Source organism: Monodon monoceros, unplaced genomic scaffold (genome assembly GCF_005190385.1).
Source record: "Monodon monoceros isolate NGI ecotype Baffin Bay Population unplaced genomic scaffold, NGI_Narwhal_1 Super_Scaffold_9, whole genome shotgun sequence".
NCBI classification, from domain to species: domain Eukaryota; kingdom Metazoa; phylum Chordata; class Mammalia; order Artiodactyla; family Monodontidae; genus Monodon; species Monodon monoceros.
Window position 1 is genome coordinate 40,140,599 of NW_021703786.1, and position 24,279 is coordinate 40,164,877.

At 56.5% G+C, this 24,279-nt stretch overlaps 1 protein-coding gene across 1 annotated transcript in view; it reads right to left on the minus strand.

The window, feature by feature from the left end:
* Window positions 1–24,260, minus strand: part of LRRC75A (leucine rich repeat containing 75A) — a 34,215-nt gene extending 9,955 nt beyond the window's left edge. Inside the window, exons 1-2 of the mRNA XM_029211941.1 lie at window positions 24,009–24,260; window positions 205–333 (exon numbers count right to left, since the gene is read on the minus strand). Of these exons, the coding sequence (XP_029067774.1) occupies window positions 205–333; window positions 24,009–24,260 (381 nt within the window). The remainder of the gene's footprint in view (window positions 1–204; window positions 334–24,008) is intronic.
* Window positions 24,261–24,279: the final 19 nt, after the last annotated feature.

A 24,279-nucleotide genomic window follows, 5' to 3' on the forward strand; every position in this document is an offset into this window, starting at 1 on the left:
GTTTACATGTTGGCAATGAATCCAGATTTACTGCAGCCCGTGGGCCAAACGAGGCCAGCGCTGATGGTGCTGGTACGCAGCCTCCGCCGTGGATGCTGGGCCTCAGGGCAGGGTGGCCAGCCCCCCTCGGGCACCGGGCTGCTCCGCCCAGGAAGCTCCCCGCTTACACCCTGGAGCTCACTGGCTCAGACCCGGCCACCCTACCGGCTTGGGGCAGTGGATGTAGCGTGCCAGGCTGATGATAAGATCGTGTGTGATGGGGTCCACCAGGTTCCGGAAGCTGGCGTAGCGGCACAGGACGTCGTCCAGCGAGGTCGACTCCATGCCTAGGTCCTGCAAGAGGGAAGGATGCCCAGAGGTCAGCGAGGCCCACCTTACCCTGGAGCCCCGCCCAACATGCCCAGAGTACCCCCTGGCCAGGGAGGAGACCCCTCCAAAGAGGTTTCCCATCCCACATGGAAGCATTTACAGAAATTCCCCCGGGGGCCAGACAAGCCCCTGCAGAGACGGCCCTCCCCAGATAGCCCCCCAGCCTTTGCCTCTCCAGTTCCCCCGAGGATGAAGCCAAGGGTTGTGGGCCACAGCGCTGGTGGCTGCTTCTGCACGAAATTTGGAAACGGCGTGATAGTAAAACTCCCGTGTTTTGTGACAGGACCACGTATTGATATTTATTTGCTTTCTTTTTGCTTCTGGGGTCATTTTTACTGCTCCTTCTGTGAAGGACCCCGCCTTGGTGTTCCTTTGCCTTGGGAGGCTGGGTCTCTGAGTTGTGGGGTTAAAAGGAGAAGCTGCCAGGCACCCAGAAGAAGACCCCACCAGCCCTCCCCCTAAGAAAGGGTGTCAAGTGCAGTCCTCGTAACAGGAGGGGCGGGAGCACAGAGGCAAGGGGCACGGGGTGGGCGGGGGCCATGGCAGAAACCTCTGGGGCAGAGGTTCCCTAAGCCTGGGGAGGGGCAAGGGCTGGGAGCATCTGCAGAGACCCCTGTCCACCAGCAAGAGACCCCACGGGCTTGGCCAAGAGCAGTGACCGGTCTGGGTCCTAATCCCCAGGGCCTCGCTCCAAATGTTCTGGACTGTACAAGACCCGAAGATCCTTGTCCAACCCCAGGAAAGGGGCAGGCCCCCCAGACACAGCTAAGCTTGAATTTCCCACCAGCCAAGCTGGCGGGGGCTTGAAACAGAGTTAATTGCTTTAGAGAAGTAAAGAAAGATGGTTTTCTACCCCAGGGTGTTGTACTACACTTTGTGCCCTCTGTCTGTGGAAGAGCTTGGGTATGGCTTCTGACTCTTCTCAAACCCCCTCTCCAGTTTCTGTTGTCCTTGGCGGGAGCTGTGGTTCCCTCCTAGCTTGGGGCCTTGCACAGAGCAGAAAGGAACGAGGACATTCCTATCTGAGGACCACCCCACCCTAGGTCCCCTGGGCCCCCAAGCCATATGTGGAGCTGCCCCATCACCGCCTAGAGAAGGAAGGCTCCCAGCCCGGGATGCCATGGTCCAGCGACCTGCGGACAGGAATGTGTGGTGACAGGTGAGTCCCAGCTGGGGTTTGCTCCCTTGTCATTTTGGTGAGTTATCCCGAACTTTTCTAAATACCTTCCCCATGTGATTCTTAGAAATTCCCTGAAAGCAAGTAGGCTGGGTTTCATTATTCCCAATTTACAGATGAAGAAGCTAAGGCTCAGAGCAGCTGACTTTGTTTTTAACTAACCGTCAGAATTTCAGGAATGGAATGTACGACTGGTGACTATAGTTATCACAGCTGTGTGGTATATTTGAGAGTTGTGAGGAGAGTAGATTCTAAAAATTCTCATCACAAGGAAGAAAACATGTTTTCAAACTATATGAGGTGATGAATGTTAACTAAACTTATTGTGGTAATTATTTTGCAATATGTGTAAGTCAAGTAATTATGCTATACACCTTAAACTTAGTGCCAAGTCAATTATATCTCAGTAACACAGAAAGAAAAATAAATTGCATGTAATAAAGATGTTAAAAAAAAAAAAAGCATTTCAGGAATGGTAGGGGTGGGCTTCCACGTGGGCCTAGGGCCTGTCTTGGGAGGATCTGCCTTGTCTACCCGTGGGGTGAGCTGGGCAGCAAGCAGGCTGGAGGGCGGGGATGCTGCCCTGTGGTTTGGCTGCTGACATTTCTAAGAGCAAAGAGAGAAAGGGCTTTGCTGGGGTATCTGGAGGGGCCGTGCTCTCTGTCCCATGGGGAGCCTCGCGAGTCCAGGTCCTAGCGGGGTCCCCCCTCACTCAATGGTTCCGGGACCTCTGCCTCCACCTCCCTGTTGGAAGAAATGGGTCTCGAGTGCCATCGAGGACACAAGGGGCCAGCCTTGGGCTGTTTCTGTTCCGCAGGAATGAGCCTCAGAGGCAGCGGCCGTGCCCGGCGCCAGGTTCTCTGGCTGTGGAGATAATTGACACGGTCTGGCGTGGACGTGGTGAGGGAGGCGCCGGATCAGGGTGCGGACAGGTCCAATCCTGCCGTGGACCTGTCCCCACCCTGCTTGTCCGGCCCCTCAGCCTCTCGGGAGGCATCCGGGGCACGCTACCTGTGTCACTACGTCTCAGCCTCCTCGTATGTAAAATGGGGACAGTGACCCCGCGTCACAGGTGGGCGAGGGACATAAACCTAGTAACACAGGGTAACGCCTCCGCAGGGAAGAGAATCACCAGCTGAGCGCCCATCCCCCTTCGGTGCCCCCCCCGCCCCCCGCCACGTACAGAGGTTCTTAGCCTCTTTTTGGATACCAGGCCCATTTGAGAACGTGACAAAAGCCACGACCTCTCTCTCTCTAGAAAAGCCCGCGAGTCGGGGCAGGACAGGGAGCCTGGCGCACAGACCACACCGGCCTCACGGTCAGCAGGGCGTGCCGGGGCTGCGGGGACGCTAATTGTCACCAAGCAAAGTGCAGACTCCGGCGCCGCCCTCTGTGTGGTAGGAGAGGCTGGGAATGTAGGAAGCGGAATTCAGGCTGTCACTACGTGGACGAGAGACCTCTTCCCCCTTGGGGTCCGCTTCCCCATCTGTGAAATGGGCGAACGCACCCCGCTCGTAGTTGCTGAGCTGTGTCCCAAGGCCGTGGGGCTGATGGTGACAGGGGAGAGGCCCAAGGCTTTGGGCCCAGCTCTCCGCAGAACAGCTCTCTGGCTGCCCTTCAGGGTTTTTGTTTGTTTGTTTCTGTTTTTTAAAGTAGTTCTGTTGTCAGAGACGTTTGAAACCCTGGGACTGGATGGCTGCTTGGGTTTCTTGGGTTCCTACCAGCCCTGCCCCGTCTTCCCACTCCCCTCCTTCCCAGGCCAGCAGAGGCCATCCCATCCTGGAAGGACCAAGAAAACCCTAGCTGCTAACCCAGGACGCTGGGGCAGGTGTGGGAAGATGTAAACTGTCCTTCCCCAGCCCCCCGACCCCCTGCCACATCCCGCCCTGCATGTCCCCACCCTCCCTGTCAGTCTGGGCGCCCAGCCTGCTGACAGTGGGTCCCTCTCTCCATGCTGCTGCTGTTGTCTGGGGTCATGGAATTGTGGCTGGGGAGGGGGCAGAGGGGGGGAGGGGGCAGAGGGGGGGAGGAAGTCTCCCCTGGAAGGCAGATGTGGCTCTGCTCCCGTGCTCTGGGTAAGTTACGTGTGAGTCATGGCCACCGCCCGCCCTGTGAATTCCAGCTTGGGTGGGGCTCCCGGAGGTCCCAGGGCTCCGGGTTACAAGAAGCTGCAACAGGGAGACCCAGATGGGGGCCTGACAGACGCTGCTGCACTTTTATCTATCCTTTTATTCCTTTACTTCGACCCCACCTAGGCCCCCGGAATGCTTGTGCAGCTTTCAGACACCTCACATGTCCTGAGGGCCTCGGGCCACATCTGGCGTTCTTGGTGTCCTCTCCGTGTCACCCACACTGGGGACAAATGTGTCATGACTGCACTGACAGTGCTACCGACCCTGCCCACCAGGGACCTCAGTGTTCCGCTCTGCCCAGCGTTCTGGCTGCGTGTCGGGGTGGGGGAGTGAGGGGGGTGGAAGAACCAAATCCACGTGCGGCTCCTCCAGGCTGCCCAGGGCGACTGCTTTGGCCTTGGAGGGGCTGGCCTGCCTTTCAAATACCAGGCACTGAGGAGACTCCTAGATTCCTCATTGCGAATCTAAATGGTACTATCTCTGGGACCTGTGCGTGTGGTCCGTCCCCGATCAGAAAACCTGGGAACACCAGCCCGAGTCACTGCTTTGGGCAGCTTGGCACGGAGAGTGTCGCTGGCCTGCGACCAAGAGGGTGAACGGCAAGCACGTGTCACCTCGAAGAAGTGGGGCTCCCGTGTTACTGAAGCTTGAAGAACCAGGTTTGGGGACTCACTCCAGTGGGAAGAGTGAGGGGTACGGCTTTCCAAAAAGCGAGCAGAGATTCACAGTATTTCTCAAAGTGTGAAGGGGGTCCTCAAGACCCTTCCAGCGCCTCTGTGAGGGCCTCTTTTCCAGTGACACAGCAGCACGATGCTACATTTTCTTTGTAGACTTCAACCATCAAAACAACCTACTGCAAGACACCGAATGCAGAAGCAGTGTGTGTGAGAATCCAGCTGTCTTCTACTAAGCCAGCCACACACAAAAGGGAGTCACACAACTATGAGACAATGTCGCTCTTCTCACTATAGTTTTTCTTTTGGAAAATATAGTTATTTCCACAAAAATTTCTTTCACATTGCAAGCTTATTAACTTTAAATGAATGGATAAATAAATCTTTAAAATATTTTTGTTTTGATTTCTTATACAGCAGATGGCATTTATAAGATATGACCCACAGAGAGAAAACCTCTTTGAGGTCCTCCATAATTTAGAGTATAAAGGTTCCTCAAAAAATTAAAAACAGAACTACCATACAATCCAGCAATCCCACTTCTGGGTATATATCCAAAGGAAATGAAAACGTACTATTAAAGAGATATCTCCACTCCCATGTTCACTGCAGCGTTATTCACAACAGCCAAGACACGGCGACAACCTAAGCGCCCCTCAACCTAAGACTGGATATAGCAGTTGTGGTCTATATACACAATGGAATACTATTCAGCCTCGAGAAAGAAAGAAACCCTGCCATTTGCAACAACGTGGATAGACCTTGAGGACATTATGCTCAGTGAGGTAAGTCAGAGAAAGACAAATACTGCATGATTTCACTTACATGTGGAACCTAAGAACTGAACTCTGAAAAACAGAGTGGATTGGGGCTGGGGGGTAGGGGAATGGGAGACGGTGTTTAAAGGTACATACTTGCAACTAGAAGAAAAATAAGTCCTGGAGACTAATACACAGTACAACTATGAAAGACAACAAAACTATTGTTACCAACACTAGAAGAAGCGATATTTATGGGACAAGACAGGGGTGTTGGCTAACGCAACAATGGCAACCACATTGCAATATAAATGTATCAAGTCAATACACTGTGGGCCTTAAACAATGTTATAGGTCAATTATATCTCAATTTAAAAGAGTTAAAAAAGTATAAAGAGGGCTCTTGGACTTCCCTGGTGGTCCAGTGGTTAAGACTCTGCGCTTCCGCTCAAGGGGGCGTGGGTTTGATCCCTGGTTGGGGAAGTTCCGCACGCCGCGCAGCACGGCCAGAAACAAAAACAAAAACAATTAAATTAGAAAAAATAAAGAGGGCTCTTGATACCCTGCGCTGGAGAACCGCAGCGCTAGAAGCATGGGGTACCCTGGGAGAAAGGGGCTAAGCTGAGCCAGGCTAGGAGCCAGGGAGCCCCTGGGGAGGGTGCGGCTTCCCTGCTATGCTCTCTCCCGTCACTCCGACCCTCAGCGAGGCTCCCTGTTGATGCGGGTGTGGTTTTGGTGGTGGAGCGGGATGGGGGCGTCTGGGAGAGGAAGCTCAGCCCATGCCCACAGCTCGTGTCTGGTGTCTGGGAGCAGAAGCGATATCAATCTCGGGGGCTGGCCCCGAACTAGTGAGCTGGCACCGTGGGGACCCCGGGCAGCTTCAGAGGGGGCACCCGGGACCTCGGCAGCGCTTGGGGTGGAGGGTCAGCGGGGAATTTTGACACTTGCCTGACCGCCAGCCTCTCCTCTTCTTGGCCTTTATGGATATAATCAGAGATTTTAGATCCAGGTCACTGCTCTTATTGTTTTAATTTGTGGGTTTTTTTTTTTTAATTGTTAAAGGCACTCTATCGATGATAAAATTTGGCCATTTGCTTTCAGTTTGAACACAGATTTGCACGTCTTTGGGACTGCAATAGCGTTCAGGGCCACCGCTCAGCCCTTCCCTGGAGCTGCTCCCATACCCGCACCTCATGCCGTCGCTGCCGGAGAACGTCATCCAGAATGAATACACGGGTGGTTATTTTCTGAGCTCTAGCCTAGCTGAAAAATCCTTTATGTTAACATCGCACCTGAAGGCAACCTGGCTAGAGAGAAACTAACCTTCAAAATGCGGTAGCCCCCTGGTACTCAGCATGGCAGGCGACTCTGAGGCAGCCTGGGTTTTGTGTCTTGAGCTGCTTTTTCTGCCCAGACGTCCATGGGATTGTCGCTGCCTCTCCTGGATGGTCTCAGCACACGGTCCCCTTCCCAGGAACATCAGTCCAACGTACAGCATAGCCCGAAAAGCAGCTGATGCCCTTACAGCAATCTCACAACGCCACCAAGAGGGCACCCTCGGACAGCCCAGCCAAGCTCCTAACATCCCTTCCTTGTGTCTCCCCCAAGACCCCACCTGTCCCTCAGCGGCTCAGCTCAACCCTGCAAACCCTCTGAGCACCCAGCCCTTCCCTTCCTAATACAAATCAAATCAACTTCTCTGGCTCATCCAGTTCTTAGCTCAAGCCACCGCCAGCCCCACTCTAACCAGAAGATGCCAGTGTTGATGAGGATGGACACACAGCTGGAGCTCCTGTGCATTGCTGGTAGGAATGTGAAGTGGTGCAGCCACCGTGGAGAACACCACGGCGATCCCTCAAAAAATTAAAAACAGAGTTACCGTATGACCCAGCGACTCCACTTCTGGGTACATATGCCAAAGAACTGAAAGCAGGGACTCAGACAGATCCTTCTACGCCTATGTTCATAGCAGCATTATTCACAATGGTCAAAAGGTGGAAACGACCCAAGTGTCCATCAGCTTCTACAGACACATGGATAAACAAAGTGTGGTATATGTCTACAATGGAATAAGAAGGAATGGGATCTGACATATGCTACACTGTGGACGATCCTTGAGGACATTACGCTGAGAGAAATCAGTCACAAAAGGATGATTCCACGCATATGAGGTACCCAGAGAAGTCAACTTCATAGACACAGAGTAGAACGGCGGGTGCCAGGGGCTTTCGGGGAGAGAGGCTGGGGAGTTGTTTCTGGGGGACAGAGTTTCAGTTTTGCAAGATGAAAAGAGTTCTGAGGATGACGGTGGTGACGGTTGCAAAACAATGTGAATGTGCTTAACGATACTCAAGTGTAGAAATGGTTAATTTAAGATGGTAAATTGTATGTGATGTGCATTTTGCAACAATTTAAATTTTAAAAAAAGGTCCTGCCACTTAGGCAAAAACAGACACCTTCCTGAGATACGAGGGAGCACATGTTTCTGGCCATTGTTTTTCTGCCTGCCATACCTGGTTATTACAATTTTTTACCACTGTGTGTCTAGTTGTGGGTGTTTTCTTTGAATTTACCTTCAGTGTTGGGGTCATTCCATCTACAAACATGGACCTTTTTATAGCCTGTCTCATCAGGAGGGCGGATGCCGGCTCTGAGCGCCTTCTGAGCTGACCTCTTCTCGTGTTCATCCCGTAACACACGCCCGCGGACGGGCCGGGTTTGCATTCTGCCACTGACCTCACGTCTGGCACCGTCAACCCCACTCCCACTGCTTCCAGTCAGGACTGTGTGTTGGCCAGCGTTTCGAGTCCTTGCAATTCTTATTTCGCTCATCTATCTCCCTTTTCATCTCCCCCTCTGTCTTTTTTCTCTTTTTTGCCTCTTTTCGTGGCATTTTGTTCCTTTCCCACGAAGTTCATTTCCCCCGGATCCTGCCGTAGATCATTCCAGAGTCAGGGTCCAGCCTCCACAGTATTTCTCCGACGCACAGGGTTATTTTCCCCACTTGCTCACCCCTGAAGGAGGGGTGATCTAGTGAGACCCCCATCCACCATCTGTCTAGTGTGATGTTGTGATTTATAATAAGAAATAGATATTTGGTCTTTGTTCTCTTTCTGGCACAGAGCTCCTAAAACCTGCGGAATTTCCTAACTGATGAGAGAGACAAAGGTGTCTTTTGTTATGACTTTTTTTTTTTTTTTTTTTTTTTGCGGTACGCAGGCCTCTCACTGTTGCGGCCTCTCCTGTTGCGGAGCACAGGCTCCGGACGCGCAGGCTCAGCGGCCATGGCTCACGGGCCCAGCCGCTCCGCGGCATGTGGGATCTTCCCAGACCGGGGCATGAACCCATGTCCCCTGCATCGGCAGGCAGACTCTCAACAACTGTGCCACCAGGGAAACCCAGAGATGACTTTTTTAATGACTTTATTTTTGTTAATGAGGTGACTTTTGGGAGGCCCCTTGGTCACCCGAGGATGGGGCCAGGGGAACCAACCATGTCATTAGAGGTTGGAACTTTCAGTCCCATCCCTATCTCAGGGAGGGGAGAGGGGATGAAGAGAATCAGTCACCAATGGCGAACGAGGTAATCAGTCGAGCCTATGTGATGAAATCTCCAGAAACTCTCCAAAGTGCGGGGTTCGGAGAGCTTCTGGGTCAGTGAGCACGGGGAGGTGTGGAGAGTGGACACCTGGAGGGCTGGAAGCTCCGTGTCCTTCTCCACACTTGGCCCTGTGCCTCTCTCCCATCTGGCTGTTCCTGAGTTACATCTTTTTTTTTTTTTTTATTAATTGTTGGCTGTGTTGGGTCTTGGTTGCTGTGCGCGGGCTTTTCTCTAGTTGCGGCGAGCGGGGGCTACTCTTCGTTGTGGTGCACGGGCTTCTCATTGTGGTGGCTTCTCTTCTTGCAGAGCACAGGCTCTAGGCTCACACGGGCTTCAGTAGTCGCAGCACACAGGCTTCAGTAGTTGCGGCACATGGGCTCAGTAGTTGTGGCGCACGGGCTTAGCTGCTCCGCGGCCTGTGGGATCTTCCTGGGGCCCAAACCCGTGTCCCCTGCATTGGCAGGTGGATTCTTAACCACTGCGCCACGAGGGAGGTCCCGAGTTACATCGTTTTATAATAAACTAGTGAGTAAAATGTTTTCCTGAGTTCTGTGAGCCACTCAAATTAATCCAACCCAAGGAGAGGGTCGTGAGAACCTCCAACCTATAGTTGATTGGTCAGAAGCACGGGTAACAACCTGGACTTGTGATTAGAGTCTGAAGTGGGGGGCTGCCTTGTGGGATCCCCTTAACCTGTGGGATCGGACACCACCTCTGGGTAGAGAGCATCAGAATCGAGTTGAATTGTAGGACACCCAGCTCGTGTCGAGTAACTGCCTGTTGGTGTGAAAACCACACCCGTACGTTGGAATCTTAACCAGAATCTTGACCTTGTCCCACGGCTGCCTCCCTGGATAAGAGCCGAGCCCACCTCTCAGGTGCTGGTTTGTAAGGAGCCCAGCCGGGGGACCACACCCCGGACACTGAGCTAATGTGACTCTGACCTTGGGAAGGGACATCTTTGCCCACCTCCACAGCCTGGGCCGCCCAAACTCCACAGATGGAGTCTGTGGAAACCCACAGTGGTGTCCACATCCCAGGACTTCCCCATCCCTGGCTGAGCCCACGGGCCACGCTGGACTGCCAGCGGCCACCGCTCGCGGGTTTCCCTCTCTCCCGCCTGCCTGGTGGAGGTAGCGTCTGAGGGTGGCTTTCTCCAAATACACGCAGAGATGCCTGGGGAGGTGCAGTGAGGGCAGCGCTCAACAGTACTGTTTCTGCCCCCGAATCACTGCTCGCGTGGGAAAGGGGCAGCTGCCTGACGACTCCCTCCGACTGGGGAGAAGGGGGCTTCCCCTTCCTCTGGGAGGTCTCAGCTTCCGGGGGGAGCCGGGGCAGCTCCATCTGTCTCAGAGCTGGAAGGGGTTCCTCCCAGGCCGCCCACCTTTCTTGGCTTTCAGGAATTTTCATCTGCTTTTGGTGTGTCTCCGCAGGTATTTTAGGCGGAAGCCACTCAGCAGGCTGCCACGCACTCGCTATTTTAAACCACGAGCACCCTCTTGCCTTTTAAGTTCCAGGTTTTGGGCCTGTTCCCAGGAGGAAGGCCCTGCGGGAGATGCGCTTGTGTCTGTCTCTCTCCTCCAGGCATGAAGCTACGGCTCCTGCTGCAGAGCCCGGGGAAGGAGCAGGCAGCAGGCTCCGCATATTAACCAGAAAAGGTAGACAGCTGCATTGAAGCCACCGGAGCCCGCGTGCGCGGGGCGATAACGAGGCAGTGATCGCACGCGGTCCTCCTCTGGAACATCAGAGGCCACTCTTCCGGGGAGGGACACAGTCTGCAGTACTGGGCCTGCCTGGGCCACCGGTCTCCGTGTCCCCTCCCCCCTGACATTCTGGCTGCCTCGGGGATTCCCAGGGGAGGGACGGGAACTGTCAGGTGCTGTCAGGGAGATGCAGCCAGCCCCAGGAAGCCGCCAAGGGGAGAAGCCAGAGGAGCTCCGTGTGAATGAAGACCACGGCCTCTAAGGAAGGTGGGCAGAGTCCCGCCGGGGATGGACGGGGTGGACGGGACACCTGGGGCAAGGTACACACCACGTGTGAGAAACGGAAACGGATGTGCCGGGCTAAATGGCAGCACCCCAAAGACAACTCCACATCCCTAGTCCCCAGAACGTGTGAATTTATCTCATTTGGAAAAAGGGTCTTTGCAGAAGGATCTCAAGATGAGATCATCCCGGGTTACCCAGTTGGGCCCTAAATCCAACGCCAGGTGTCCTTACAAGAGACAGACACAGAGAAGAAGGGGATGGGAAATGGATGCAGCCAGGGCCACCAGCCGCTGAAGCGAAGAAGAGTGAACTCTCCCGACAGCCTCTCAAGGGAGGGTGGCCTGCCCACACCTTGACTTGAGCCTTCTGGTCTCCAGAGCCGTGAGAGAAGAAGTTTCTGTCGTTCGAAGCCACCGTCTGTGACGGCAGCCCTAGGAAACTAATACAGCGGATGGAAACAGCGGTGGCATTTTCCCCAGGGGACGCACCAAGGCGAAAAGGTTAGGGCAAGTGGGCGGGGACCCCTTTCCTCCTCTGGCCTGTGCTGACCTCAACCAGGAGCACAGCTGTGGGCAACTGGGACCGTTATCGGCAGAAACCTCCTTGCTGCTTCCACCAGCCCTGGGTCCTCTCTGGATGCGTGTACCCCCGACATACTCTCCTTTGCTGTCTGCTCCCAGAGGTGGGACTGGGCTAGTCAGAGATGCTCCCTGTAGGGAATTTCCTGGCGCTCCAGTGGCTAGGACTCCGTGCTTTCACTCCCGAGGGCCCGGGGTTCAATCCCTGGACAGGGTTAACTAAGATCCCGCAAGCCGGGTGGCACAGCCAAAAAAAAAAAAAAAAGAAATGCTCCCTATAGAACCACATCCCCTAAGACGGTTTCCAGCCCAATGTAAGAAAGAACATTTAAAAACAAGTGGTAAAGGGAATCCTGACACACACTCCAACAGGATGAACCGGGAGGACATGATGCTAAATGAAATAAGGCAGTCACAGAAGGACACATACTGTATGATTCCACTCGTATGAGGTCCCTAGAGGAGTCCAATCCATAGAGACAGAAGGTAGGATGGAGGTTGCCAGGGGCTGGGGAGAAGGGGATGGGGAATTAGTGTTTAATGGGGACAGAGTTTCAGTTTGGGAAAATGAAGAGCTCTGTAGATGGATGGTTGCACAACACTGTAGATGTGCTTAATGCCACTGAACTGTACACGTAAAAGTGGTTAAAATGATAAGCTTTATGTTATCTACCCTTTACCACAATTAAAAAAAAATCAAGTAGTGAGTTCACAGACACTGGAACTATGTAAGCAGTGGGGAGAGATCCCTTAGTGCTGTTGTAGCAGGAGTTCTGTACCAGGAGGGAAGGTGGCTGCTAAGGACTCTTTCTTCGGGCCCCCTGGGATGTGTCATTAGCGTGGCCTTGGATGCACGATCCCGGAGCCAAGGGCGTGGGGTGTTCACCATCCAAGAGGACACCGCTAAACAGCTGAAGAGGTGGGGCCCTGAGGGCAGGAGGAACAGGGGAGGACGGATGAAAGGAACAGCAGCAGACAGAATCCAGCCCAGCGGTGAAGCCGCCCGGACAGGGGAGTTGGAGGGGGTGCAGTTCGGGGTACTGAGGACAGAAGGTCGCTCTTGGGCTCATCCACTGCCTCTTAACCCCCAAGGTGTTGAATTACACCGGCAGACACTGGAGTAATGCAGCTCAGATGCACCCAGAAATTCATAAATCTGGCGCTTCACACACTTGTAACACTGTAGAGAATCACCTAACAGATGAGGCCTGCAATTCTGATTTGAAAGGGGTGAGTGAGTAACTGACTTTAGGCTTATGATTTTAAGCAGGACGCTGAAGGAGGATCTGGCCGAGTTTGTGACAGTTTCGAAATGTTTAACAGAATTTAATGTTCACCGTATTTATAAGCTTATTGCATTTTAAGAACTGTTCAGGAGCTTGGGAAAGTCCCGCTTTTTAGGACGGCTATTTATAAACTTAAGAAAACTGGATATATTAAATTTGAAAAATCACTAAGATATTGAAAGAAACTTAACAAAGTTATAAGCCCTCTACCCTTAAATGTGATTATTTAAATCTACTAGATTCATAAACAGAATGGCATTTGTAGCTTAGACTTAAAATCTTAGGGAAACAGTAGGCTTTAACATTTTTTAGTTCAGTATGTTGAATCGTAATTGAGAAAATCTAGCACCCATGAGTACTGCGTGTGTCTGTATATATGTGCGTGTATGTGCGTCTGTGGTGTGTGTGCACAAACACGCCTCAAGGACACCATAAACCTCCCAGGGACACGACAATGAGGCCGAGGTCCGGGCGGGCAGCTGTCCTTGTGTGTGTGTGTCCAGTGTAGCCCGTCCCCGGGGAGGGAGGCCAGAGGTGCGCGCACGCGCGCGCCACACACACACACACACACACACACACACACACACACACACACTCTCTCTCTCTCTCTCTCTCTCTCTCTCTCTCTCAGACTTCAGAAACACCAAACAGCAAAGCAAACTTGAAGAAGTCATAAAAGCTACCGCCGCGTTGGCCTCTCCCTGAAAGAAACCTGCTGGCATTGGCCTGCCTGCTGGCAAGGCTGCTCCCGCCGGCTCCAGGGTGGGCACTGCCCCTCAGGCCGCCGGCCGCCGCTGCCCTGCCCACTTGCCTGTCCGGCTGAGGGGCGAGGCCGGTTCTCTCGTCCCACCGCAGGGCCGCTGTCCCCCAGGGGCGGCTGGGGGCTCCTGCCCCTCCACGACCACCGGCCCTGCAGGGTTTGAAGGCGGGCACCCTGGCAGGTGACCCTCCTTAACTGTGACAAGTGCCTGGTGGGTCTGCTCTCCCCGCCAGCACGCAGCGTGCCGGCTTCACGGCTGCACGTTATTTGTGTTTTAACTTTGAGGTCTTTAAAAACAACACTCTCTGCACAAAGCAGGCCTCTGGAAACAGATGTTTGACCATTGCCAAGTGTAATGCAATTAAAATCCAAGAAACAGCAGTAGCAACAAATAAATAAAAGGCTGCTTTCTCTTCAGAAAAACATAAAATCAGCCGGGAGGCACAGCAGGCCAGAAGAGGGTTTGCTCCGCCCCCTGTGGTCACAGGTCCACCCAGGTTCTGCTCAGGGCGGGGCAGGAGCCTCCCAGGCTCCAGGCCTGAGGTAGCCCCTAGGTCACTGTGTGGCCCCAGGCACGTGCCCCCCACCCCTGCGCCCTGCTCCCGTCCGATGTTTCAGCCACCGCTTTAAGACTGAAAGGCTGGGAGCATTCGTGCTACTTCCCAAACTTATTTTGCAGCCTCCCGCTCCCCAGAGCACCTTGTGGGCTTATGACTCTGCAGAAAGGCTGGGGCCAGCAGGTCCCTGAGGTCCACCCGCTCCTACATTCCACAGATTCTCAGCACTCTGTCATCTACCCCGCGCCCTCCCGATCTGTGCTTGGGAGATAATCCTTTGCTGATGGCTTCCGGTGAATGCATTTAAGCCCATTTGTCTTTCCATGTGGTTACTGTTGTCCATTTTAACTAAAAGGTTTGGTCCATTGTGGAAGGAAATGCAGAAGAAGAAGGGGTGGAGGAGTGACTTCAAGGCTCCTCTGGCTCCCTGACAACCTGCTTTCCAAGCAGGACAGGCTGCATGGGACAGCCCACTTCTCAGAGTGAGAAGTCGAGGACCGGAGGGTTGCGATCCAGTGGCAGTGCAGGGGGGCCGCGGGGGCCTCCGGAAGTTCCTTACCCGCCTCCCCCAGACATCAGCCCTTGGAAGACAAGTGTAACAGTCGGCGTTCTCCAGAGGAACAGAACTGATAAGAGGGGTGTGTGAGAGAGAGAGAGGGAGGTGTGAGGAATAGTGACTGTGGGAGATGGCAGGTCTGAAGGCAGGCAGCCTGGGGCAGAATTCCTCCGCCTTTTCTCTCAAGGGACTTCTCTCAAGGGACTTCAACGGATTCCCTGAGGCCGACCCACACTACACAAGGTCACCCGCTTTACACAAGGTTGACTGATTTCACGTTAATCTCTTCTGAAAAATATCTTTGCGGCAATATCTAGACTCACATTTGACCAAAAACTGGGTAACATGGCCTCGCCGAGATGGCACATAAAATCAACCCCCCCCCAACAAACTAGGGGTCTTTACCACTTTAAATCTCTAGGTCAGAGGCAAGGCCCGGGCACAGCCTCCGAGAATCCCGGGGAGCAGAGATGAGTCACACAGGACAGGGAGTCCAGCTCAAATGCAGCTCACACCCAAGTGCAGGGGTAAGAGGTCCCCCAGGTCCACGGCCGCGGCGAGGCCCTGCCTGCCTGCGCTCCAGCTCAGCTGATTTCCCCAAGACCTTTTCTCTGGGCAGCGGGGGTTGGGGCAGGAGTGGACCCAGGGAAGGAGCCCTGGCCAGGTGGACTCTTCCCCACCTTAAGGCCCTGCTCCTCCTCGGGGCCTCACCGCCCCACAAGTGGAAGAACCAGGGGCCACAACCAGCAGCAACAAGAAAGAATCAGTGAGCCTCAAAGGCTGCAAAGGGCAGTGTCCTTGGGGAGGGAGGGCCTTTGCCTGGTCTCTGGGAGGTCACCGAGTTTGTCCACAGCTTCCGGGGACCCTGGGAGGGCCGGGGTGGAGGTGGAAGTGGGTGAAGTGAAAGGGCCAAAGTGACAGGCCCGTGGAGGCCCAGAGCCTCCTGCCCGGGTCCCAGGTCTCCCTCCCGGTCCCAGGGTCCCTGGGTTCTGCCCACAGGATTTCCTTGGTGGCGTCTCCCCACCAAAGCCTGGCCCAGGCGCAACACACCGGCTCTCACGTCCCCAGCCAGCTGCCTCTGCTCCTTTGGGTTTCCTGGCCAGCTCCTGCCAGCTTTCCAAAACTGTTTCTCCAGTTCCATCCTGCTGCCCCCTCTCCTATTCCAGGCCTGCTCCCCCAACTTCCTGAGCCTCTGGCCCCCTCACAGTGCCCACTTCTGGGCCCTCGCGCGTGGACCAGCCTCCCACTGAGATGTGTCACACCGAAAACATCTCTATTATTCTCCCCCTGCTTGACTGGGCCGATTCTCAACCAGCAGGTGATTTCTGGAGAGATGGGAATTCTCAGAACAGGTAACTTGGAAACTTGTGTCTGAGCTTCCATCTCCGAGAACCTCCCCCCTCCCGATGTCCCTGGGCTGGTAGCTGTTTGGAAAGCCCAAAACTCCGCAACTGCAGAAGAAAATAGAAAACGTAGATTGGCCGATGAGAATGATAAGAAGTTCAGAAGACTGGCTCGTACTAGGAAAAACTAAACTGAGGGGAGTTATTTCATCTGGAGACGTGGAGGTTATTTACAGGGGGTGCAAGCATCCAGACCTAATTTCCCCCAGAATCAGCGGAGGTGGGGACGCAAACAGTCTGGGAAGCTGGAGAGGGATTCCTGGTCCCCAGGACATGGGCGAGGGGCTGGAGTCCTTGGGAGCCCAGCAAGGAAGGACTCTCTGATCTACCTGTGTCCCCCCTGATGCTCCCCCCTGAGCCTGACTCCAGACTCACTGATGTCTTTGCATCTGTCCAATGCCCTTGGAGAGGCAGGAGTGTTGATCTGGAACCTTCTAGAAGAAGATGCCCGATCGTTTCAGCTCCCTGATTCAGGAGGGAGAAGGCAAGCGTTCAGCTCAGAGGCAGAAATCACGTGCTGGCTGACACTGCACTGTTCCCTGCCATAGGCGACGCGGGGAGGCCATGCCCGAGGGGGCAAGTGGGAGAAGGGGTGAGCCTCCCGACTGGCTTCAGCTGATAAAGACTGAACTTCTGCGCACCTTCACCAAGGATGCTAAGTACAGCTGTGCAGGATGCACACTGCACAAGGGTGTCCGGGTGGGGCTGAACTCACCAAGCCTTGACTTCGTCTCTGCCAACCAGAGAGGTGTCTTCTTCTACTTCTCACAAAGGCACTGTATGGGCCAGGAGCTGCCTTACATCTCACTGAAGGACTGAGGTGATGAGGCACCACTGGGCCACCTGGACTCACTCACTGAATGGCCTTCACGCCCCCAGAGTCCTTGGTTGCCGGGAGCAGGGGCGTGGCCATGCTCCACTGTGCGGGGACCACCCTCTCCTCGGGCTGTGCTCCACTCTCCACCTCCTCCAACTTCATCTGGGCCTCCACTGCCACATCATCCCACTTTAACAAACCAACCACTGTAGAAGTACCACTCGGAGAACGTGCTGTTGGGGACAGGGGGCCAAGGGGCCAAGGGCCTGGGAAGGGGGTGTGGACAGGAGAGGCACAGGCCTGAGCACCAGGACCGCTGGGAGGGGCCAGGCAGGGCAGGTGAGACAAAGCCCCAACTAGGAAGTGGGGGGCTGGCGCCCTTCAGCTCCCAGCCCAGCTCCTGGTCCATTTGGGAGCCCCGAGGGAGGAAGGGTTTGTACCGGTGTGCAGAGGTCAGCCCCAGGGGTCTGCTTCCCTCCAGAAGCCCCTCCCTGTGTCCCAGCTCTTGTACAAGGTGGGGACAAGGGAGTGACATCAGTGCACGACTGTGAATCCGGCTCATGTGGGAATGAACGGGTCCATCCCTGAATCCACGGGAGCCTGGTGGAACCTGCGTGGTGGCAGGGAACCTCAGTGGTCATCTCAGCCACACAGCCCTTCACTTTGTTGGTGGCGAAACTGAGGCCAGAGAAGGGAAGGGGCTGGCAAGTTAGAGCCTGAGCCGGGACCAGAGCCGAGGTCCCCCCAGTTCCCAGTGAAGGCGGCCACCAGAGTGGAGCCCTTTCTCGGAGCCCCGCTAAGCACCTGCACCAGCACCGGCCTCCTGGATCCTCACAACCCCTCCATGAGGTGGGGGGACAATTACTACTGTCTCTTCTGCCTCCCGGGGCCTAGACCACTGCCTGGAAGAGCGGGCACTAGACGGCGGGACACGTGAAACACTCTCAGGCCTTAGTTTTGCTCATCTGTATTTTCTTGTTTTCGTACAATGACGATGCGCTGCTTTCATAATATTAAAAAAGAAAACCCACCATTTTTTGCTTTAAGCAATATCCTGCTGACCTCACAAGACTATTTAAGGAGCAAAATAAACAGGAGAAAATGCTTTATGGGCTGGGAAGCAGCACGCAGGCGGGAGGGGTGTCTCCAGCGCCTGACCTCCCGCCCAAGGCACCGGGCACCGACCAGACCAGACAACCAACCCCCCCCCCCCCCGCCCCCGGCCGCTGACTCCCTCCAGTTCTCACGGCCCCCATGGCTGCCTTCCTGCCATGGAGGCTGCGGCGTGGCGGCTGCAGAGGGAAGCTGAACAAGATCGGACCAAATAACAGAGACGAAAAGTCTGCTTCTCGCCCAGGGAGAGGGAGAGACACAGAGAAGGCCCAGGAGGCGGGCAGGAGAGAGGCAGACAGAGGCCGGGAGGCGGAGGCCAGAGCAGGCAGGGGCAGCCCTGGAGATGGGCACAGACCTCAGGTCCAACGTGAGGCCACCCCGCAGGCAAACACTGACATCCTCCACTCTCGCCCGACTCTGTGTCTATCCTGGTTAAGATGAAGTTAGAAACATCAAAATGCCACATCCCTTGAGCAGCAGCCTTCGGCAGAACTCCATATGGCTGCAGCAGCCAGGAGTTTGAGCTAATAAAAGTTAAAAAAAAAAAAAAAAAGGGCTGGGAAATGTTCCCAGAGAGCCACGTGGGCTCTGCTCGGGCCAGTGGGTGGGGTGGGGAGGAAAGCAGGCACTGTAAGGCCCGGCCCCGCCTGCTCGGCCCGTCAAGGTCACTGCTCCCATCAGAACAGCGGACTCTCCCAGCGACAGTGGTGGGGCCCGGGCCCGCCGGTTTACACGCGGCTCCCACCCCCAGCTCCTCCCGAGGAGAGTGGATGCGACACAGCCGGAGGGCCAGGGCATGCAGCACAGGGCGGGGGGGTCACCCTTGTCACAGGCCGCCCACGGTGCTGCTCCTGGCAGGAAAGTGATGGGGGCAGATGGCTGGCTGAGACCCCCACTTGGGGTGGGGATCTCCCCGGATGTTGACCCCACCCCTTGGGCACCCCGATGGGGAGACACCCTAATCACCTGGATAACCCTTTTGCAGGTGGCTCCCGCCTGCAGGCGTGTGTGGGCTGTGTGGGCGGACTGGCGCAGCCGCTGGAACCCTGAGGACGGGGGAGGCTGACAGCACCAACAATGCCTCCGGTTACTGGCAGGATGACTCGAGAGGTCTGAGCCAGACCCTGCTGGCTCCTGAGCGAGGACACTGTTGGGGGGGTGAGGCGGCGGGGGGGGGGGGGAAGCGTCCCTGAGGAGAACCTTAAAATCCTCTCAAGGATTTCCTGTGCCCGGTATACGATCTGTGGCCTCTGCCAGCAAAGTGCACTTCGAAATGAAATGACTCTGGGGAAGGGGAGGGTGCACCGATGCACCAAGGCGGCGTTAGGCAAGGCGGGGGGGTGGAGGTCCGCAGTGGAGCCCAGGCTGTTTGTGGGCATCTCTGAGGGGGCGGGCATTAGCTCTAGCAGAGGGCCCCCTCCGCACCAGACCTGAAGCCAGGAGAGCTGGCCCAGCCCCGGCCCTGCCGTCTCCCCCCCACCCCCCCACCCCCAGCCATACTGAGGTGGCCGTGTCCTGGCCTTGGAAACCAGTAGAGCAGGCCCTGGCATGGGATTCCTCCTGCTTCTGCAGCCCTGGAAATGCCCAGCCCGGTCAGAGAGCAGCAGCGTTTGAAAAGGCAGGTTTCTCTGTGCGGATGGAACAGACGTGATTCAGCACAAGCAGCAAGTGAGGAACGCGGAGGCCAGGCTCCAGTCAGGCTCCACTCTCTCCCGCCACCTCAGCAGAGGCCCTGCACTGCACCTGCCGAGCGGGATTCCCACGGAGCCCTCGGAGGCCGGGCACCATGCCACTCCCCTCCCCAAGAACACCACCGCCTGGCGGGCTGCCAGGCCACAGCCAATCCCTGTGGACACGGCTCCCAGGAATCCAACCAAATGACAGCAAACTCGCCAGATCTCACGACCATACCAGCCGGCCGGGCAAATAAGCCCCTGGACGCACAGTCCAGATCCAAGGGCTTGCCGAGGACATGCCGTGACAGTGCATCCCCAGCACACGACTCACTCGAGATTGCAGCAGCTGGTGTTCCACACAAAGGCGGTGGTGGGGTCTCCACCCTCAGGAAGCATGTGACATAGCCTGACAAACAAAATGGACAGCGGAGAAAACTACGTCTGTATGGACGATTAAATCCACACAGCCTAACCGGCAACCGGATCTCAGAGTCGTGGGCTGACGTGGCTCAGAAGGGTGGCCTTGGAAAGGTAAGGAGCATTCCACGGAAATGAGGAAGTGCATCCCAGGTGGAGAAGAACGAGATCGAGGCTGAGGGTGGGGAACTCCCTGCTCGCTGTCTGGTGGCCTTCCAAGCTGCTCGCCTAAGCAATCCTCTTGGGGGGTTGTCGGAGGAAAAAGCACCCAACCTCCAGGTTCCCAAGAGCCCTCCCCGCGTGCTCGTCCCTTAGCCAGCCTCCTGGGGCAGCCAGACATCCTCGGTTGCTGAGGGTTCCCTTCTGCACTGCTGGTGAGGCTCGTGTTCCCAGGGGCCACAGCGTCGGGCTAAGCCTGGCACAGCTCTGCTCAGTGGGGCTGCGCCACACTGAGTGGCCATAAGCCAACCCGACCAGACCCTCTTTATGGGAAAGCAGGGAGGAGGCAGCCACCTCAGCCTGGGGTGTCCCGGGGAAACTGAGCCCTTCCTCTGGTGCTCCAGGAAGCTGGCTGATGGCCCAGTCTGGGATTTGGGGACTCAGAGAAACCACTGCTCTGAAGAGATGACACCCCACCTCCCTTGTAGCCCGGCACTTGCCCTCTCTCCATGACTAAAGGTTACTTCTTCCCCAGGGCTCCTTGAAGATGGCAAGTGTGTGCCTAAGACTTAGGAAGCAACATCTGGGGAAGGGTGAGGCCTGCAGGAACGGGGCCGGGGGAGGGGAGAGGAGCGGCCTCTTCTATCCACAGCTGACTTCTTTCATCCCCACGCCGCCCCACACTGCTTCTGAACTTGCAGTGAGCTTTTGACCCGGACTGAGCCCTGGTCAGGTAGACAGAATCTGAAACATCCTGGGCCCGGCCGGAGAAAGGGTACGAGACCCTGCCCGCAGCCCGCCCAGACCCCAAGCAGATTCTCCTTCTTCTTATCATCGCGGCCGGGAGAACGAGTCTCGATTTGCAGAACCAAGGCAATTTCACACGCTTTGCAGCATTTGCTCTGCTCAGTACTTCAGACACCCTCTGGGAAACAAGGAAACACCACACAGAGGTTATCAGCGGGGTCCAAGGTCAAAGCAGACTGAGGACCGGAAGGAAGGCAAGCTGCCCGAGCTGACCCTTGGCCCCAGGCTCTTACTGAGATGACACGGCTCCTAAAGGGAAGGGGGTGGCTCTCTGCTCCTTGCAGGCAGCAGGCAGCTTCCTGGCATCCTGCCTGCACCCCCAGCGCAGCTCCTTAACATTAAGGAGGCCTCCTGATTCCTCTCTGGCAAGGGACAGGCATGGACAGGCTGGAGAGTCTCCCATCAGGGAAACCACCCCCCAAATCTCAGGTTGGAAAGAATCCTAGATTCAGAAGCGGCAGCAGCGGCAGCCAACCATCCTTCAGCCCACCGTGAATTGCCACACGTGGTCCCGGGGTCTCTAGTTCCACATCCTGAGCCTGTAGCAAGTCACATGGTCGGGGGAGGGGAGGTCCCAGATGGGGGCATATCCTGAACTTGGGGTCTGCGAACCCTCCGAAATACTTTTAAGATTGTGAATGTTGCTGCACTAGTCTGGGAAGAGTGTCTAGAACTCTTTCAGGGCCACAAAAAGCTCACGGACTCAAGGGGGTGAAGAACCACAGGGACTGAGGACCTCCAGCCTCCTCCCCCCCTCGGGCTCTGGGCAGCCACACACGTTGTCAAACACAGGAGCAAGTGCGGACGCCGTGGCTGTCGGGCTGCCACCATCTCTGCCTGTTTCTCTTCATCAACGCCACCCTGCGCCTTGTGGGGCTGGGATAGCATCCCAGCAGGACCAGCCCCTGAGCTCTGCACACCCCGCCTCTGCCCACCGTTACTGACGAGGCCTTGCTGGTCCCCCCCCCCCCCCCCCCCCCCCGCTGAGGCCCCGGGTGTTTGCACCTCTCTCAGTGACTTCTCATTCCCTTTCTGAACATCACCACCTCCAGCCTAGAGGAGGAAACTGGAAAGGAAAATACGATTTAGGAGAAAGCCACTTCAGTGCACAGCACAGATGCAGCTCTACGTTCCTCCAAACAGCCTCAGGGTCCTAAAAAACCACCTCTTGGTTTCTCACAGATATTTGGACACCCGGGGCTCCCCTCCCACACCGCCCAGGGCCCACCGCCACTTCCTGGAGGGGCCCTGATCTGCAAGTTCTAGGCAACACAGCTCTCCAGGCGCCTTGGGCAAGCCCGTCACTGGCTCCAGAGAGGCCCACAGACCTTACCCAGAGGTCAGGAAAGCCCAGCACATGGCTGGAACTGGAGGGCAAGTTATGCTGCTGCTTTCACAGAAAAGGGTGAGCCTGGCTAACCTCTGCCCTCCATCAGCCCTCGCAGTCCTGCCACTGAGAAGGGTGTCAGGACACCAACAAGACACTATCTCTCCGGAAGTGCTCTGTGTCTCAGGGACCCTGTGGGGGTCACGGGACGCATCTACTCTCCGAAACGAGCTTCCCCGGGACGTGGAATCACTCAGCCTCGAGGGTCTGCCTCACCCCGCAGGCCCCAGCGGACTGACTGGCGGCACCGTGCTCTTTCACCCTCCCGGAAGGGCTTGTCTGGACCTCCACCGTCAGCCCCTCCACGGTCCTGAATCCTCCGGAAGCACCCACCCCGGTGCGAGGGAACAGCACATGATCAGAAACACCTTCTCACTGTCTGGTGTGCAAATGGATGTGATGGTCTGGAAAATCCATTATGCCGTTTGAAAGCAAAACAGTTTCCACAGAGGCCATACACTGGTTTCCAGTTTTTGAAAGACAAAGAAATACACACCAAGAAAGTTATGTGGTGTGGAATGTCATCTTTCTTTGATGACTGGGCTCAGAGAAGGCACCTGGGGATCCAGTGGCATCTCAGGCAGCCTTCCGGACGCTGTTTGGGAAAGTGGAGGCCAGAGCAGAAGCCGCTGCTTCCCTCTCCCTGTACAGCACACACCTTGGGAACATACACTCCAGGGTAACCCACACCACATAGAAAGGGGGTTGGGGGTCTGCTGCAGACTCCAGGAGGGATGTGGGTCTGATTCGATTTTGGACGCTCCTCCCGGGAAGGTTCTCCTACAGCCTCTCTCATCAGTGATGGAAGAACTTCAGAAAGGCCACCCGAGAGGCCCCATCCCCCATCCCCTCCGGACTCCACCACTAACGGGGTCAATCTAGCAAGAATACGGGCTTGGACTCAGCTACCCTCACAAAGCCCCGCCAAGACAACCTCCGGGGATGCAGGAGGTGCACCCTCCTGCCTCTCTGCGACTCCACAAAATCTACGGAGCAGGCCGCCCCCTCCCTCAAAAGAAAGTGAGGAAGGAAAAAAGCCAGAGAGGTGGGGGACAGCGTCAGCCCCAAGGCAGCCCCAAAGCAGAGGAGGCCAGCCAGATGTGAAGGACGGTCCCTAACCAGCGGGGCAGGGACGGGAACAGGCTGAGGGCAGAGTGCAGGCAGCCTCCTGAAGTCCCTGCAGATAAACAGTCACGTAGGAACCCAGTCCAGCCCCCCCCGCCCCCCTCCACTGCTCCGCGGGGGCCCCCGGCTGAGCGCCTGCCAAAGTTAGTCACAGGAGAGAAAACCTTGTCGCCCACCCGAACCGCCATCCGGGACGCCTCTTCTCCAGGAGGCCTCCCGGGTGGGCAAAGCCCCTGGGGACTGGCATCTATCTCACCAGCCCCAGGGCTGCGCCCTTGGACGCCCCCTGGGGAAGCTGACGACTGCGCATTCCTTGAGGACCCTTGACGGGGGTGACTGCCGGCGGGTAGAGGGGAAGAAAAGCGCCTCGGCCCAGGCAGGCATCCCCTCCCACGAACCGTCCCCGGGACCAGCCTCCTCCTCCCTCAGTCCTTGCCTGCGGAGGACTGAAGCGGGGACATTATTCCAACAGGTCCCCCTCAGCCGGGCCTCACCGGGCCAGCCTTCCTCCGCCCTGTCCTGAGGCCTCGAATTCAGGGGCAGCGTCGAGGCACCTGCGGCCAGACCGGGCTCCATCCCCGCGAGCAGGGGCCCGGGCGGTGCCCCTCGGCGCTCCGGGGCCTCTGCGGGAAGGGGCGGGGCGCCCCCGCGCCCCCTCCCGGCGCTCACCTGGCGCAGGTGCTGCAGCAGCGTCCCCGCCTCCTCCCGCCGGCCCTGGCGCACCATCCGCAGCAGCTCCTGGACCATGCCGACGCGCCGGTGGTAGGGGGGCAGCCCCGAGCCGGCGCCCGCGCGCCCCGCCTTGTCCCCGGCGCGCAGCAGCAGCGACGCCCAGAAGTCGGGCCGCTCGCGGCGGGGGCCGGGCGCCGCGCCGGGGCTGGCTCTCTCCGCCAGGCTGCCCTTGGTCTGCCGGGTGCCCATGCCGCCGCCCGCGCTCTCC